We start from the raw sequence: 19,047 nt of genomic DNA, 5'->3' as shown, positions 1-19,047 counted from the left end.
TTTCAAAGCTACAGAGGAAGAATCCTTGTCTGGCAAAAAGATGTTTTGTCGTGCAATAAAAATGCATTTGAAAAAAGTATATATGAATACATAAAAACTAGAGTTAAGCTAAAATCATGAGAGTCTCCTTATCAAGTGAAGACTCCCATTCCCATATTAGTATTTCAGGAAAGTGGTAGATAAGAAGTGAGCAAAAGAAGAGTTAAGATGTCTAAATTCTCAGAGTTGCACCTGGTATACATGAATCTGGAAGGAAGTGTGTGTGGGGGGTATTCTCATGTTCAATGACTATGTGCTAGCAGCATATTTATTGTATATGTAGCGATTCTTCTTTTTAAAGGAGATATTGGTGACTGATTATTTTCCTTTTAGTATTTATTGATAATAAGACTTCGAGGAGATGGTAGAGATATATGTATTTTTATCGGTAGATCTCTAGGGTAGGATTACAGATCTTTCAACGACTTTCTGGGTATCTCTGACGATATAGAACACTAATGGTAATGCTGTAGCCTTAAGAAATAGTCTCTTTATATTTATCTAACAGTTACGAAAGACTTAACTGCAGTGCTTGGTGTTGAAATCTAATTATAAATACTGAGGACTTCAAGAATACTGAAAATAAATACACGGCAGTTTACTTCCCTAGATATGGCATAGTCGTAGGTATTGTGGTGAAAACCTCTGTGCAGGCAACAGTTGAGCTCTAACAAGGTGTTCTATTCCTTTTTGCCTCACAACACTGACTTTTTACCAGTTAAGGAGATTACATAGTGTATCAAAGGAACATAAACCTTTTCGGGTACTTTCTAAAATAAGAACTTCACCGACTGGTTTGTTTTCTTTGATTGTTTGTCTTTCTCTTTTAACCTACAGTGTAAGAACTCTTTCATCACAATCACACAATCTGAGCTTCAGAAGAGCTAAGGGTTTTTTAAATCTACACTGTGTGTTTGTTTTTCCTTTCCTATGAATTAAGAAGCTATTAAGAAGCTAAGTACCTTAGCAGTTTCACTGAAATTGTAGATGTATACTGAATTTATACATAACTTTGGCAAGTCCTGATAGTATTTTATCAGCTCTTAAAGTTATATATTAAACCATACATATATTTAGTGCCATTTCAAGATCTTTTCATGTTTAATTCAAAGTCATGAGTCATGTTGTTTAATTGCGAGTCATGTTGTTCATTCATTGAGACTAGACCCAAACCTACATATTTCAGAGTTATAGAGATAAAGATTACTGTTTCTAATTGCTGCTGATACAGAAGTGTTATGTTTACTTCTCTGCTGGAATATATGACTAACAGAATTTCACCTACAGCTAGATAATGTCTGCTGTCTTTAATTTGCCATAGTTCCATGCTATAGACAGAGTTACTGACTAGTAGGAAATTACAAATCATTTTCTACAAGCACTGTCTTTTTTTCCCCACTAAGCTACTGGTTGTTACATTTGAAATACCACGGGGATGCGAAATAGTCTCTTTATATTTATCTAACAACATTCTTTGTTAATTTTATTTAATTGTCTAAACATGCTGAACAAAGAAGTAGAATAGATGGTCTAAAACTTTTTTTTCGCATGTTCTGATTCTAAGGTCTGTCAGCTTCATAGCTGAAATATTCAGTTTGTTTTAGATTAATCATGGATAAAAGGAAACATAAAGTAAAAAAAAGAAAAAGTAATGAGCTTGTTTCCATAGAAACACACTATGCTTTCTGCCAAAATTAAGTGCTGACTTTGTATTCTGAAAGATGGTTGTGCAGACAACATGCACTCACTGATCTGCAGATAATGTGTCAAATGTCTTCATAGTCTTCATCTTCTGATTGTGTTGTGCATCGTTAACAGAGTCCCCTGCTACCAGCTCTTGCAGAATGACTAGACTGTAATCTTTTCTCACTTCTAATCCATGTTATGACTTTGGACTGGAGAAAGAAAAGATTATTTTCACTGTGCATTTTGTACTGTATGTCTCAAGTTGTAGCAGTTGATAAGCTGGTGAAACTTTTGTCAATATTCTCTCTGAAATCTTTGCTCTGTTAAAATCTGGGTATTTTACTGTTGGTTACAGTAGGAGCAACGTTTCGTATCTAGAGTGTGATCATACAGAACAGCAATATTGCTTGTCTGGTAATATAAATTCTGAAGCAAAGCAGATTCGTTACGAAATGCAGAGGTGCTAAAACAGATCTTACGTGAAAAAAAAAAACCACCCGTGATTTTCATTAATTTCCTCAACTTTGCAATGGTATCTCTGTCTTAGTGTTTATTTCTGATGATACCTAGGAGGCCATAAATGCCAAATATATAAAAGAGGATAAGCAATATATAATTCAGTTACTGACTAGTAGTTAACAACCATCTGCAGCAGTAGAGGGGGAGCTCTTACGGGTTGATTTTTAGTGATATTTGGAAATATAATAATTTTTAGCGGCTATCTTGAAATACCTTCTTTTTGTAGAATTTAATGCCTTGCTATAGTGAGCTTCTTCACATAAATCATTCTGCTTGCCAAGGCATAGAAATACTTTTGGGCGAAATAATATTCCAAATTGTTTACTGAAATCCAGCCCTGGCTTTCTTCTGCAACCCGAGCTTGTGCTTATTTCCATAAATCCTTGCAGCAGAAAGTAGTGTTACTGTGTTTAATTCATGACCCTGTTAGGGGCTGGAATTTTGTTTTGTAAATATTACTCTTTTTGAGGGAAGCAATATCAAATTCTTTATATAAGGATGCATAAAAGTTATTATCAAAGCTATCAGTGGGCTTTCTTCTGCAAAATACTGGTATCCAGTGCCCTCAGACTCATTTTTTAAAATCCGTTCTGTTTATGTATTTTCAACCTATTAATATTAAAGAGCTATTCCATGATTATGAAATCCATTTGCAGCAGAATATTTTTCATTTTGGGGGCAAAAAGAGGTCATTTCACCATCTAGAAAATTGCAGTACATTGTTCTGTCCTATATTCTTAATCTCCAGTTATATAAACAATTTTATTTATTCTCCAATTCATTTTGCGTCTGAATCTCTGATTAAGATTGATCCTGAGCTACCTCCCCCATTGTCTCTGCTTTGCACTAATATCTAGCAAGCATTAAGTCAAAATGACATTCTTCCTAACTATCTAGGATGTTGAATTTCCTTTAGCTGGTCGGAACAGCTGTAGTTTCAGGCTAGTGAAAAACTGTCAGTTGGGCATTGAACTAGCATGATTGTATTTCAGTAAATGTGTTCATAGTATGTCAAGCTTGTAATTACACAAGTAGCAAGTTTACATACCTAAATACAAGGTTTGCCCAGCCACAGGGGTGTTTAGATTCTGTCCTTTGCAAGAGTGGTTCGAGGGTGGTTTCATTCTATACAATTCCTTCATTTTACAAACTTACAAAAGTCAGACTTTAGGCAAGGGTGGGAGGGAGACTGAACCACAGTCTTCACAACTGGTGATTCCCTGTCTTCTTTCATAACGTTGATGCCTTTTTCCTTTCATCACTTCCGGTGATTTTTTTTTTTTTTTTAGACATCTATATAATCTATATAATCCTTTTTTTTTAATGTATCAACATACTATAAAAATAATACTAACTTCAGGAAACAAAGGTGAAAAAATTAATTTCAATTTCTATGCTGTAAAGCCCCAAGTGAGAGTGAGAGAAATACATTATTAGCTAGAAGCTAGGGAGGGAAAGAATTACCAGTATGGGTCAGACACAGCACGGTTCAATTTACTACTTACAGCTAATACACAGCTTGCTATGTGGCTCAGCTAAGGTTCCAAAAGTCTACACAAGCCAGATTTTTATAGTTTGCTCTACTTTTATTCTGTGTATTCTGATTTTATTAATCAAATATGGTAGATTAACTGTTTGTCTTATACTTTCAAAGGTTAAGGAGCTTTTTCTCATATCTCTGTATGGGGCCATGCTGCCTGATACAGTTACGCAAGCTGTGAATTTGCTTGTACAGCTGACTTCCCTTTGTGCTTTTCAAAATTCATGCCTAAGTTTGAGACTCATTGTAAAGCTGAGGTGCACCTGCATCGTCCCTTTCAGTGTCATACTTGCACAAAGGACACAGCATCTTACAAATGATAGGAAACATATTTCATTATTTGTCAATCTTGATGCTTTTCTTGCTTTCTGAAAGAAGACTGACTGTCAGAATTTTTATGGTATTCCATAAGCACAGGGAGAAATAGGATTATTTTTTTTTTTCCCTGCATGTATATAACTTTTTTCCCCTGTTCATATCCATTATCTTAATCTTTCTGATACCTGAAGAATGTAAGAGTATAGCACAAAAGATTAGTGTGTGTTTGGAGTTAACTGATATAACAACTACCTTCCTTGTATTTGGCAGTGATATGGATTCATCTCATGGTTAAAACACAGGAAGGATTTTCACATTCTTCATGCAGCTTGAATTATTCTGCATTCACATAGTTACATATGGCCAAGCAGTATTCCTTTTATATATCAGTAAATCTGAAGTAATTTCACTTTTCATCAGCATCACAGTAATTTTACACCAGCATGACAGGAATAAGAATATAGTCAATAGTAATTTGACTGCTTTTTTTTAAATTAATTTTTTCAGGACTTTCAAGTTGCAACTCTGAAAAGTGCTGTGAGAAATAACTTTTCTTAGAATATCGCAGTTTGTCTAATACATTCTTACTAAGTTAACATATGCTCAAAGAGAAAAGAGAAGTCAGTCTCTTTTACAGGGAGGGAAGAAGTTTTGTTCTATTTCTGTGGATTTGGCCATCCCATTTCATGTGTTACATTTTCAGTTTTCTTGACTGCACTGCCAGCTTCCCTTTGAGCATCTCTCACTGTCCTCATGTTTTTATTTTCCTTGGCTTTTCCACTTCTGAAAGGTGATAAGTTTAAAATATTAAAATAGAAGAACAATTGTACATATATATATACATATATTTGTAAGTGCATCTTCTTCTGAAGCATTACTCCAGTAATGTAATGTTTCAGATTTCTGCATCTCCCAAGTTTTCATGATACCTTAGTAAGATGCTGAAGAAACTTACAGCGATATCGTAATGCTTGCATATATGATGCCTTGCACAAGTGCAGCAAATAACTTAAGGACATCAGCATTTTCTGGTTTGCTGTAACATACTTCCTTCAGTTACTGCAGTTTAGCTGCAGTTTACTTTTTTATCTCGTTTCCCCATTCCTCACATTTTGTTTGAAGTGCATTTTTTTAATGTTTCAGTCAGAACACCGAGCTGAGCTTTTCTGGCTTTTGGGTTTTTTTTATACTCATACATGTTTTGTGCTTCCATCTTTCTTCTTTTGTTAACCTGACTGGTGAATTTGTGTGTATATCTGTGTGAAGAAGCATTCAAAAGGAGCTGTATATTTGCATGAACTCAGTGTCTAGACATTACACGTAATGGATTTCAATTGTGTTTTCTTTCTTTCTTTCTTTCTTTCTTTCTTTCTGGAATTTCCATTTTACTTAGTTCTGAATTATGTATGTATATTACAAAATCCTTAAGTTCCCTTGAGAAACAGCGTATCAGTGAAGTCTCTGGAATACTCCTTTTGATGGTGAAATCGTCTTTACCTCTTAGTAGTCTTTTAGACCTGATGCTGCCTCAGTAGACTGAGCTCAGTTATGGTCCTTTTAGTGAATGATAGATAAAATTTTTAACTGAGTTCCAGATCTGATGCTACTCTTGTTTCAGTTTGTGCAAAACCATGCAGGCTGTTGGCTTTCGGAGGGTGGAAATTAAGGCAGAACCTGAAGAGCTTTTCATGTTCAGAATGATGCATGAACTAGAACCCTGCATGACCAAAGGGCTAACACTTGCAAAAAGTATTCTTTCAGTCACAGACTGAGTGTCAGAAGCTATTGAAACTATGTAAGTGCTGAATTATACAATAAAATGTCTGCAGATTTTCTTCAGAATATGGATATTAATAAACAATATAACAAAATTCTCTGGTAACCTGGGAAGAAGAATTTGATGCAAGTTAATTTGAAATACTTTAGATTATTATCCGTACAGTAAAAATAAATTAAAATTATTTTTACTCATGTTCCTAGCATAGGCAGACAAGAGGGTGTTTAACAAAATCAATGACTAAGAAATTTAGAACAAATGGAAGTAATCACTATTCCAGCAGTATGCTTTCAAATTATTGAATTCACTGTTTCATATCTTTAAGTAAAATGTCTGTATCTTAGAATAGCTGAGATAATTTTATGATCATCAATAAGATTTGCATTTTTGTTAGCCATGATGAGAGTTATCAGAGGATAGTTCCCAAATGTGATGTAACACTGTTGTCCATAGAAGTTGCAAAATATCTACTGTGTTTGTTAATGTGTTTTGGTGGCAAGATACAGGTTGTCTTGTACTTTGTCTTTTTTTCATGTGGTGATGCTTATCTCTCAGTCTTAGCTTATGTCCCTTCATTTCTTTCATATGAGCAACTTACTTATGTCACTTACAGAATAGTGACAATAATTTTGATGTGGTCTCTATTTTGGCAAAAGGGAAAAAAAAAAAAGGTATATCTTGACACTGGTAAGGCTGTTGACATGATGTTGTAATAAATGAAGTGGGGAAATGCAGCTTACTCCATCACCATTATATTAAATACACAACCAGTGAAAACCAGATGAGAAAAAGTGAAAAGGGGCTTAGGCACAGCCTTCAGCTGTGCAATTACGCAAAGGCTTGAGATAAAGAAAGCATTTCTAACTTGGAGGACATTTATCCACTGTAACGGGTTATCTGAGGATGTTGTAAAAACCATTTCACGAACGTGTTAGGTGTGCCATCTCTCAAAGACTGTCTTAAGTATGTATTTAGTCCAGCTTCAAAGTAGGGGGCTAGGTCAAAGGATATGTGGAAGCTCTGTCTACCCCTACATTGCTGTGGGCCTGTTCTCTTTATTTTTGAGTCTTGCTGTTACTTTTTTCAGAATTGTGTATAGTTTTTCAATTTACCTATTTTAGGGGGAACAGGTTAATTTTCAGAGGTGTATGGAATTTAAAATTAAATTTTTAGGTAACTGTTTATATCTATCAGTTTTCTTACTACAGCACCAGAACAGATCATCTTCCCATAAACGTAAAAAAGGCAAAAATTATATCTATTAATTATCATGTTACTAAGTTACCATGTAATTCATAAATGCTGGTTCTTTTGCCATGCATATTGCAAGGTATAAAATGTAATCAGTGAAGCACAAATAACTTTTAAGTCCTTGAGATACTTGCAGAAGTCAATGGAGTTGACTGGGTAGTATGGTAAATATCCTGTTTACTTTGCTTCTACAGAAATGTATCTTCTGCAGACAGAGAATTAAGAAAATCTCTGGTGCCTGCATTCAGTGTTCCTATAGACACTGCCCAGCATCCTTCCATGTTACCTGTGCCCATGCTGCAGGGGTGCTGATGGAACCTGATGACTGGCCATATGTTGTCTACATCACATGTTTCAGGCACAAGATCAACCAAAATGTGGTAAGTAATTTCTTTCCTTATTTGTTAAAACATGGAACTGCAGAATTAAAGGTTTCCAGAGAAAATGGAGGAAAGGATCTGTATTATGTATTAGAACAGCTCCATATGTCATACTTCCATACACAGCAAACTATTACGTCTTGAATGTATGCCATTTTCCTTATGCCATTACCTGAGAGAAATGATATTTGATATGCCTGACACATTTTTTGCATTACAGTCATTATTGAATGTATTGTTTTGACAGCCAGAACAAATCTTTGAGTTCTCTGTTTTGTCAACCTGGAGTGTATTACAAATGCCCAGATCACAGTATCTTGCAAATACTCACAGATACTCTGAGGTAAAGGATATGGTCTATATGTAAGTTCTTTGTCCTGAAGCCAAACCAATTACAATTATTCTGTCATCTGGCAAAGTAACTGATATGTAATGAAAATTCATATCATTACTGTGCCTTTTTATTTCTAGCCTGTGCTGAGGAGGAACCTTTAATTTTAGATGAGGCACATGAAGAATTAATTTAAGGTCTTTTATTTGAATAAAGTGTTACTGTCTTAGTTAAGAGAGAACTCTTGCCATTTATCTTGGGCTTTAAAAATTATATTTTGTTTCCTAGCAAACTAGAAGGGCTTAAAGTAGTCTTACTAGGTTAGTCAAGTTAGTCTTGGTAAGTTAGTCAAGTTAAGAATTCAAAAGTTGCAAACTTCTTATTTTCTTTATTAGAAGTGGGAAAAAAAAAAACAACACCCAGGTGATGTCTGTATAAATATATGACGAGACTACTGAAGAGTAAGATTTTCTTTCAAGTGTAGTAAAATATAATGCCTCCCAACTAGAGTAATCAGTCCTGAGTGTTCAGTCTATTGGGGTTCTTAAAAAGGGAAACAAATTGTGTATCCCTGTTTAAAACTTCCACAGAACAGTTAGGCCTTTTAAAGATTTTTGTTTTCCAAAAGGAATTAACATGTGAAACAAATACACTTCTTGTGGTTTTAATTTCTTTAAACATTTTATAAGAAAATTAGTTTGGTTTGAAAAACAAACAAACCTCCATCTGTACATGCAACTTAAGATACTTTTCTTGGCTTTCTTGGAAAACATTATCGTTAGTTGAAAATTACTGGGTTAAAATCATGGCCAATAAAATAGGGCTGTTCTTTCCAAATATTTTCTAGTATTGTTTGAAACAGGACTTCCTGCGTAACACTTTCTTCTATTCCCACTTCATATGTATATTGCAGCCATTTCCTCAGCCCCTTAATTTTTCCACCTTCCTCTAATATATCTGCCTCTGATGCTGGAATCCTCTTAAGCTGTTAAACAGTTCATGTGATTTTCTTCACCTTATTCTTTTTTGTGATACTAAATGGTAAATGTGCTGAAGTTTCAGATTATTTGTTCTATGTCTATATAGCCCTTAATATAGTGGTATATCCTAAACAGCCTTTTTTTCTAGCATTTCTGTGTTCATGTTACTTTTTAATAGAAATACCAACAAAATACTAAAGAAAAGCAGGTAAGTCGTTTAAGCAGAATTTATACTTTCCATCCAATATAAAACAGTACAAACTTTAGCACTTAACTTTCTTTGGAACAGTAAAGAAGTTATTAAATAGCTATTATTTTTAATGGTAACAAACAAAACCAATGCTCATCTGAAAAATACACAGTAGTAATAGAGTGACATGGAATCCCATAAAATCAGTTTTTTCTTAGTGATTTTCTTGATCTATGTTAGGTAGTATCAAAGACAAAAAACTCCAACCAACTACGGAGAAACAGGATTTTGTGTGGCTACTATTTAAGAGGTTGGGTGAAGGATGTTCAAAGTAGATTGGAATGAGACTATTACATTCTTTCTTGAAACTCAGCACCAACATTTTTGAAAAAAATCAGCATTATTAACTTATTTTCTGTGGCTCAAATCAAAATCAGATTTGCAGAAGAGAAAGAAAAATTATGCTTTTGTGTTTTTCATTGGGTCAAAACTTGGAAAGATGAGATATTTTGTTCAAGAATCTTTTTCTGTGAAATTCTTAACTTTCTCCTGAGACAAAGGAGATTTGCCGTATGTTTGTACATGCTTGGTTTTACACTCTGTCTTCTGGATAATTAATGTAATCACATCTTTAAACCTTTGGAAGTTTTTTCTCCATTGCTTTTCTTGTTACACTTTTCTTAGCTATTAGCTATTCTTTCATGCAGAAATTACATTGCTCTTCACCATTAGGCATAGCAATGTATCTCACTTCTAATGAACTTTTTTTTTTTGTTTGCCTGTTTTAACTTGCTTGCTTGAAAGCAGAACAGGGGAATCATGCAGACTGAAATATTATACTTTGCAAATTTTTACAAGAATCAAATAGATTGTCTTGTCAGCAAGAAAAAAAAAAATCTCTTCTGGTATTTAGCAGTTGAAAACATTATACATAAAGCAAGGACACAATTATTTCTCCTGATTTCAAGGAAACAAAAATAAAATTGTCTGTTTTTTCACTAATATAGCCTCTACATATTGTACCTAAATGCTCAGTGGATACCTGTGATTGCTACTTTCTTCAAGTTTGAAAAAAAAACAACCAAACAACCCAAGACTTAACAACCAAAGGATGGCTTCTGGGCACTAGGAAAAATTGTGACATATATCTATAGTGATATTGCAATATGTAAATCAATGAGGGTTCTTAACAAAAATCCTACTTATGTACAGATAAATGTGTATTATTACTGATATTAGTGTATCTCTTCACCTCAGGCAAGGGCTTATTGCAATGATGAGGTGGAGTATGCATCCAAATTATTTATGGCTATGATGCGAAGCAAATTGTGTCCAAATTATTCATCGATACACTTTCACAAGTCTTTTTTACTGAGGCTCAGATTCTGTATAGTCTTCAGGATTTTTTCTTACGATACTATTTTAATGTCAACCATGGAAAACACTGGCGGGTCTTTTGATGAAAAATCATGAAAAAGATAATGAAAAGGGAAAGCATAACCCTTGCATCCATATAGTGCTGCCAAATGGCGTAAATATACAAAGAACTGGAGTTTATAAATGTTGATAGGACTTTTCAAAAATACATATTTTTGGAGGTCCATGGACTCCAAACTAAGCATGCCTCTTGTATTTGCTGAAGGTACAGCTTTAGAAATAACATAAAAATTTGCTAGCAGAAAACTTGTTTTATACAGAATGTTTTTGATTATTCTTGTTGCAGCCTATATTATTTTGTTATGTAAATTGGAATGTCAACATGCAAGGAAGGCTCTGTGATTTACTGTTCACAAACAGTAGGTCATGAGGTTTTTTCATTTTTCCTCTTTGTGCTTGTCTCTGGGCATGAAGAGACACCTTTTTGTCATCAAACTGCAAGAACACTTGGAAGTACAGTTGAGAATAGGTGCTGTAGATGGATTTGTTTTGATGAAATGAACTCTTTCATATTAAGGAAATGAGAAAAAGAAGTTGTATGCAACTATACTAACAGAAAAAAAAAACATGAAAGGGTCCATACAAGATTTGCAAAGGCAGCACTGAGGGTCAGAGAAAGCCAGCTGGAGGCAAATGTATACTCACAGGTGATGTTTCATTTGCAAAGTGTGATCAGAAGAGGCCATCTAGGCATCCCCAGTTACGTGCATTTTGAAAGACTCTTTAGAAGGGGCAAAGATAGGCGTTGCAAAAACCCACTGGATAGGAGTTGCAAAAACTGATTCTTGCTCCTTTTTGAGCTATTTCAAATTATCTTCTGCTATTATTGGCCAGTTCTTACCAGTGTAGCACACAGGGAGTGAAGGGATGCTGTCAAATGGAAGCTGTAGATCATTATTCCCTTGAATACCTGAGTAATGCAATGTCATTGTTTGCCACTGTCTGCTGACTACTGCCATCCTTTTAACATTTCATAGAGACTAAGGCATGCTTTAGGAAGGACACCTTATAAAAAAAAATGAGCCAGTGTATTTTTGAAATGTTGTGCGTAATTTCTGTGCCTAAATTGAAGTTCCAAGGAGTTAGCTTAAAATAACGAAATGAGAGTTATGCTCCTGTATCAAATAAGTCTCAGAATTTTGAGGATCCCCATTAAAAATTGTAGTCAGAGAATGTTACTAGATATTTACATCAGATGCCTATTTCATTATAGTTACTATGATTTCATATACATACAGTTTATGTATTTTATGTAGCAAGATTTTTGTGTCCTGTCATACAGAAAATGAAGGAGAAAATAATTTTTCCTCTTATCTTTTTGAAGTTTGCACACAGAAGGGGAGGTTAACATTTATTTCTTTGTAGCTGGTTGTTTTCTGTATTTCTGCCATTATCTTAGTTCATCTTTGGCTTAGGTACTGTTAAAGAAAATCATGCTTTTTAAACCACAGCTTTCTCAATAACCTGGTAACTACAGCTGTTTCTTTAATCTGATAGACTCCCTTACATAACAACTGTCCTTTCTAATCAAAAATGACATTCTTAACATCAATAAATTCTTAAGATTTTCTGTCAGGAAATGTTTTCTAGGACATGCAGTCAATTACAGAGTGTGCTTGTCAATATTTTTTCTGAGAAATAAATCAAGAATCCTACCAAGATAACATACCAAAAAATAATCTTCTCCTTGAGCTAGTATGTATTTCTGGTTTTTATTATTTGTTCTAATGAGCAATGGCATTTCTTCTCTGAAAATTTTATCATTAAATGAGCCTGTATTTTTTCTTAAATATTATATTTTGCCTTCCATCTTCGGGCTTTAAAAACATTTAAACCTTTTAATAGAGCTATTTCTCCTTGGGCTTCTGTAATATAAAACTTTTTCTATTCTCTCTTATAAGTAAATCAATTAATTTACTTATTTACTTACCACTCCCCAGCCAATAACTGAATAGACTAAAGTCAAGAATTGAAAGGTGAATTAACATTTATGTTTACATATATTTCAAGATAAAAAAATGCTAACTGACATGTTATCACTCCCATGATAATACCAGTAAATTGTTATTTATGTAGTTAATTCTCTACTTGGTCTAACTACAGACAGGTAAAATGAGGAAGAAACAAATTTTTTTATACATGTAAATGGTTAAATAATTTGTGAGTATGCTCAGAACATTATTTCTAGGTAAATTTGAAAATGCTTTACAAACATCATCGGGTTTTACTATCTGAGGTGACCTCAACTAAATCCTCTAAATGCGTATGTCAGGCAGAGCTCTGACACACAGATTTAGTACACTGTCTCCAGAAATGGTACAGAATATTTGTACTTGGTTTGCCCTTAGTTTGCAGGAGCAGAGAGGTTTAAAAATTCTAAATCCCAGAAATCAGTCCAAGAAAGAGGCCCGATAGTGACTACAGTCTCGACAAAAACGGTGGGGTTTTCCTCTTCCTCAAAAGCATTGACACTACTATTAACGCTTGGAATCTAACAAAAAGAACAGATGCTGTCCTTGGTTCTCCCTTTGGTAGTAGCGCCAAAAATTCTACAGCTGTGGCATTTTCCAGATTTTCACAGGCACTTTTAAATGTTATTTTATTGATTGAAGAATTCACTGCCTTTGAAGGTTTGAAAAACAGTACTAGGAAATGGAGTAATTACTTTAGCATATGTAATAAAGTATTTTCATTCTGTTTATAGAAACATTGCTAATAAAAAATATTTTATGCTTAATATATACCAATGTAGCTGCCTCTTGTAGTAGCATCTTCCATTATAAGAAAAGTTCAATTGTTCAGGTATAGCTAAAGTCACAATAACTCACTTTTGCTTAAACAAATGGACGTTTGTGAGATAATAGACAGTCAGGATCAAACAAAAGAGCTGCCTTCCTTGTGTTATTAGGATGAGAAGCTCTTGAGTTTATTTTTCCTGGTGAAGAAGGTTGCTTCTTAAGTGGAAGGTTCATGGCGATACATTAGTCAGGAGCTGAAACGTAACATGTAACAGCGGTCTGTGAGCACCACGTGAGCATCTAAGCATTTGCTCACTTACAAGATTCCATTTTTTTTGTTGTTCTAATCAAGCAGATATTGATCTAGAATTTTTGCATAGTTTAACAAACCTGCTGCTCTTCTGATTGACATAACTAGCTCTGGGAAATTAGAAGTGAGAAACAAAAAATTATTGTTACTGATTTACTACATAAATAACTAACGAATAGTGGTCAATGTTGTCTGAAGTTTTAAAGCAAAAGTTCTGCACAGTATGGCTTAAGAAGTTGCTCAGGTACACTGCTGTAGACAGCTCTGACAAGAACTGGATAAACATTTAGTTATTGCATCCCATTCAGCAATATATTAATCAATTATGTAGAATCATACTGAAATCCAGTACTTAAAAATTGCATCATTTAAAACAATGCAAGACCATAGTCTGGGTTCATCACATCTTACCTCTGCAAGAAAATTCCATAAATTATTCTACAAATAAAATTTACAAATATTGCTAATTGTGTACATGTTGTTGATCTAATGCATAATAGTTAGAAGACATCAGTTGGAAAAATATTTTTGAGTGCTGGGGTTTGTTACTCTTCAGATGCCATTTGTTTTCTCATAAAATGCAGAAACTTTGTATGTAAAACAAATTTGTGTGATCATGATTGTAAGGAACGATTTTGCTTTTAAAGTTTTTATATTGAGTGATGACCTGTTATCAATACTGTTTTGACACAATAAATTTGTGATGAGTAAGCTGGTATTTTAAAATTACTTTTTTTTTTTAAAAAATCTTCCTTTCTTCAAGAGAGCTAAAGCATGTGAGAAGGCCATTACAGTTGGGCAGACAGTCATCACGAAACACAGGAATACACGATACTATAGTTGCAGAGTCGTAGGAGTGACATCTCAACTTTTCTATGAAGTCGTGTTTGACGATGGCTCTTTCAGTCTGGATACATTTCCTGAAGACATTGTAGTAAGTACTTTTTTCAGATACCTATTCTTTTTGGTTTGTTTTTTTGTTTGTTTTTTTTGTTGTTGTTGTTTATTTGGTTTTTTGTTTTGTTTTGTTTTGTTTTTTAAATTAGGGTGTTAGAACATCTTGAACTACTTCTTTTGACCTTGAAGAGCTGACTTAATATTCAGTTCATATTTGTTACTTTTTGCTGCTGAGAATGATTATGTTCATGGGCTTCCAAACCTTGTTTGTTCTAATTAGTCTTTGCCATTTGACAAAATAAATCAAAAGTAATCTTAGAAAATCTTTTAATTAAATAAGAAATATGTATTTAATAAAGGATATGAGAGGGGGAATTCCATATATCCTTCTCTGTCTCTCAGAGATAACTTTTAAAAATTCCTTGCAGAATAGAAAAATCCTGCTGTAATAGGAAGAATAGCTCTCAAGAATCTGTTCTAACAACTTGTTTACATCTTCTGATATTTAGTTTGTGAGATTACATTATTAATGATAAAAATCGTCAGGGAAAAGAATGGTAGTTTATTGTATTTCCAAAAAGCAGTTGAGATTTTGATTTCCCTTATGGGTTACATAAACTACAATGTTTCTCAGAACTGTTAAGGACCACATTGTGCACTTAGCACATATGAACAAAATTTGCAGACAATTGGGGAAAGATTGTGTTTCCTTCTACATTTGCAATGAATACATTGGATGTCAATCTTTGTTCTGTTCATCAGGTGCTGCTTGACTTCTTTCTCATGCTATAGCTCTAATCCTTGTTTACTTTCATGCTCCTCTGAGTCTTTTTTTTGTGTTGAACTGATATTTTTGGTGTACCTCCTGCAAATAATCTCTAAAAGTTACAGCCTTCAGTGAACAGTGGTATGCAAAAGTGCTGCTTGTTGCAAGACCACTTTTCACTTAGCCCTGTGTCCTGTTCTGTATGTAGATGGGGAGAGTCTGACATATGCAGCGGTGCAAAAAAAATAAACACTTTGCAGCTCAAGGAGCACAACCCCTAGAAGTGCTCCATATTCTTCTCCTGTGAAAGTCTTCAAGCTGTTCTGTTTTCTTCAGGCCTAGTGTTTTCCTGGAAGTAGCATTAGCTGATAGATACATCAGTGGAAATGATACTGTTGTTCTTAGAAGCTTCTTAGTTATTGAAAAGTGTGATGCCTTTTGAAAATACAGTGTTTGAAAGGGTACATTTCAGAGCAGTGTATGGGGATTGAGCTGTTTACCTCCCACTGGTCTGAATAGAACGCAGTCTGCAAATCCGCCTTGCATGTCTTTGAAAATTTATTCTTTAATTTGAAACACTCCGAAAGGCTCCATTAATGATCAAAGACATTCTGATTTAGCATGATCAAGATATTAAGCAAATGTGGCTGTATTGTTATTAGAAACTCCTCTTTTGTGTATGCCTGCATCAAGGATCTGGTAAGGCAGAGATGAAAAACTGCTTGCCGCCCTAGTGGGGTAGTCTGATCTGAAGCTAAGAATAAATGTAATCAGGTCTGGATATGCCTCAGTGCTGCTTTGGTAGTGGATGAACAACATATAATTGTTTGATGGAAACACCAAACGAATTTCACATTCCTTAGAGAAATCTTGTTGTGTTTTCATTAGATAATATACCTGTAGCAGTTACTGGAAGGGGAAAAAAAAATGTTTTTTCTTCTGCCTGGACTAAAATTTGCTAATCCATGCAATGTGCGTATCAGGTGTTAGTGCCGCTGGGAGGACTTATTCATCAAATCTGGTGTGAAAGCAATATTGCTGCCTATTGAAGAACTTATTTTTCTAATCTGTTTTCACTTTTCAACTAGCTCACAAAGATAGCAGGAGCTTTCTGCTTTTCCAGTATGGGCTGAATCTACCACATAATTTCAACTCAGCTCACAATACACCACAATTCCAATGTTCAGACCCAGTGATTTGTTTTTTAAGGAGGAAAATAGGGAGCAGGAAAATTTCAGTCTTGAATCTTCGTGAAACTCTGTTTGCGTGTAAGCATTCAATAAATACCAAAGCCAGGGTATGCATTGTTCACTTTGTATATGTATTTTTCTTGGTTTGTGTTAACATTTGCTAAATATATCCATTGAGGGGGGGATGTTAGTTTTGTGGGGGGTTTTGGGGGGTTTTTAAGTGTATGTGTTAGATACAGGCATAGCTATATAGATTTTTTTTATTTCAAGCTATTGCTTGGGTGCTATAGCTGATTTCTATCTCGCCAGAATTTCTTAGAATAATCACTCCTCAGTTACAATGTTTAAACCCGTTAGCTTGTTGATGTCCTAACCAGCTTTCCCTCAACCCAGCAGGTGTAAGAGGGTGCAAAGAAGTATATGTGTACAATTTTTTGCTGGAAGAAACAGCAGGAAAGCTTTGTCTGTAAGTCATGGAAAGACTGCAGTGAGAGGGATTGTACTTGATATCTTAAAGGAGGTGTGATGACAGCTTTAGCGATTAGTTTAACATGCATGCACACAAGTGGGGAGTGTATATGCTGCAGTCCTGAGTAACTGCTACCAATGGACAGCATGTATGAGTGCCACTTGCCACTTCTTGAAGGATTAATGCTCTGTAACTTGTCATACAGCCCCCAGCTCAGCATGAGGAGGAGTACTGTCCTGCCCAACAGGCCAGATGTCAGTTTACAGATTATGCATCAGGAAATGCCTCAGTCCTTTGGTTCAGCGAGGGTGTCCCACATTTATATATATATGTAACCTGAAATTAGAGCCAAGAATGAAGTTGTTCCCACATTACATAATTAAAATCCCAGCTAAACAGGGAGGCTTTGAAGTATAGTTCGCTGGGAGCAGAAAGGTCTCACAAAATTATATTGCTTACGAGGAAGAGACAAAGAGAAAAAAAAAAAAAAAGGCAGAGTCAAGCATGTCTTTGAGTCCCTGGAGAGGTCCAATTGCAGGAAAGCTGAGCACATCTCTCCTGAAATGGTAGACATCCTTCCAGGACACTTGCCCCAGTAAGTGACCTGGCCATTATGTAAAATTCATTTACACAGAATTCTTTGCTGTTGTGGTTTCATGTTGTGGTTATCAAGCAAACCAAGTGAATAAAACCGAATGTACTTACTTTTGCTGCCATGACATACTCGCGCTGTGTTTTAGTTTACTATTAATTGTATAAATGTAAGGGTTCTCCATTAAGAAGGTAAAGCTGATCTGTGCATTGTCGTGCCCGCAAATGAAAATGGACTTTACTTACTCAAATCTATAAACTGAGTACCATCCTAAGTGGTATTGTAGCTTATGGAATGCTGCTGTAAATGTTCCTTACAAGCAAGAGCATCTTAAGAGTTGAGGAAGTGAGATGTGTTTGGAAGGATACTTGGATGCTATATTCAGGAGTTCATGAGTTTGTTTTGCAGAACCACATTATGGTAATTTTCTAAGGTCCCGATAAAATCCAAAAAGCATAACTCTTGAATAAGTGTGTTTAGTTCAGGTTGAGACATTCAGACTGCAGCTGTCAAAAGCACGAGCAAGAAATTATTTTTGCATGTGTCAAGTTGGTCCATCCAACATCTTACTTGGTTGGTTTGTGTGTTTTGGGTTTTTTTGTCTACCTCTGTTTTCTGAAGTGGATGCCACCTTACTTTAAAAAAAATTCAGGCATGAATAAAACCCCACCGAGCAGTGGATTTTTTTATACCTACAGTGATACTTGGAATCCTTAACAGAATTATGCTGATACTTATGCAAGTACCTTCTTTCAGTAGTGGGCCCAAGAGAGCTTTCAGTGTGAAGAGAATGGAGGAGATTGAGCTCTTTCTGTGTCTATCAATACTTTAAATTCGCCACTGGCAGGGGAGAGAGGAACAGGGCTATTGAGAACTCTGACAGCCAAAGCACTTCACTGAAATGATCACAAAAGCTACAACTTTTTACAGTGTGTACCTAAATTTCACAAAGTCCAAAATTATTATCCTCTGCTTTCTTTGTAATAAAATGGAGCACATTGTAGTTGCCAGTATTTGAAGAAAAACCTGACTTCATAATAGCAATGTAATTTGAGAAGCTGTGAAAAAAAATACTTTTCTTATCCAGAGACCTTTGCAATCCTGTGCCTCTGTCCCAGCCCACAAATGATCACTTTACACCCCTGCAAAATTATGAAATGAAAGCTTTGACATCTCATGACCCACACTATAATGTATACACGTACTGTGTACATAGGCCTGACAATAATCCTATCTTTCCTGATGGTTGTGGACCTACTCAGATTCTGAGTGATCCTTCCTGGCCTAGATATCTGGCAGGGATTTGAAGCTGTGTAGGCATTTACAATCTTAGAAGTTGCTTGAGATGAGGTGTACTAATTGGGTTAAAGTACAGGCAAAGGTATCAGGCTGAATACAGATTGTCCCAAGGATAGTATTAGTAGACCGATGAGAGAACGGATTTACTTCATCCTCCTTTGTGATGTAGAACAAATGGGATTTAGCTGGATGGTTCTTCAAAATTAATTTCCTCCGCAAGCTAGCTAAAGGGAACGTTAGTTTAAAACCTTAATGTGCCATTTTGTAGGTGGGACTTTTTGCATGTGCAGGTTAGGAAAGGTAGCTCTCTTTTGGTGGCTGTGAGTGTTGGTGCTCGG

General features: G+C 35.1%; 1 protein-coding gene across 2 annotated transcripts in view; it reads left to right on the top strand.

Moving 5' to 3' along the window:
• KDM4C (lysine demethylase 4C) overlaps positions 1 to 19,047 on the top strand; it is a 262,110-nt gene that overhangs the window by 224,716 nt on the left and 18,347 nt on the right. For both annotated transcript variants that reach the window (XM_086480286.1, XM_086480285.1), the window contains exons 17-18: positions 7,325 to 7,510; positions 14,260 to 14,430. In XM_086480286.1, coding sequence (XP_086336412.1) covers positions 7,325 to 7,510; positions 14,260 to 14,430 — 357 coding nt within the window. The remainder of the gene's footprint in view (positions 1 to 7,324; positions 7,511 to 14,259; positions 14,431 to 19,047) is intronic.

Source organism: Leptosomus discolor, chromosome Z (genome assembly GCF_034619465.1).
Source record: "Leptosomus discolor isolate bLepDis1 chromosome Z, bLepDis1.hap2, whole genome shotgun sequence".
Lineage (NCBI taxonomy): Eukaryota > Metazoa > Chordata > Aves > Leptosomiformes > Leptosomidae > Leptosomus > Leptosomus discolor.
Note: the sequence above shows the minus strand (reverse complement) of the source record. Positions and strands in the feature narration are given on the sequence as shown.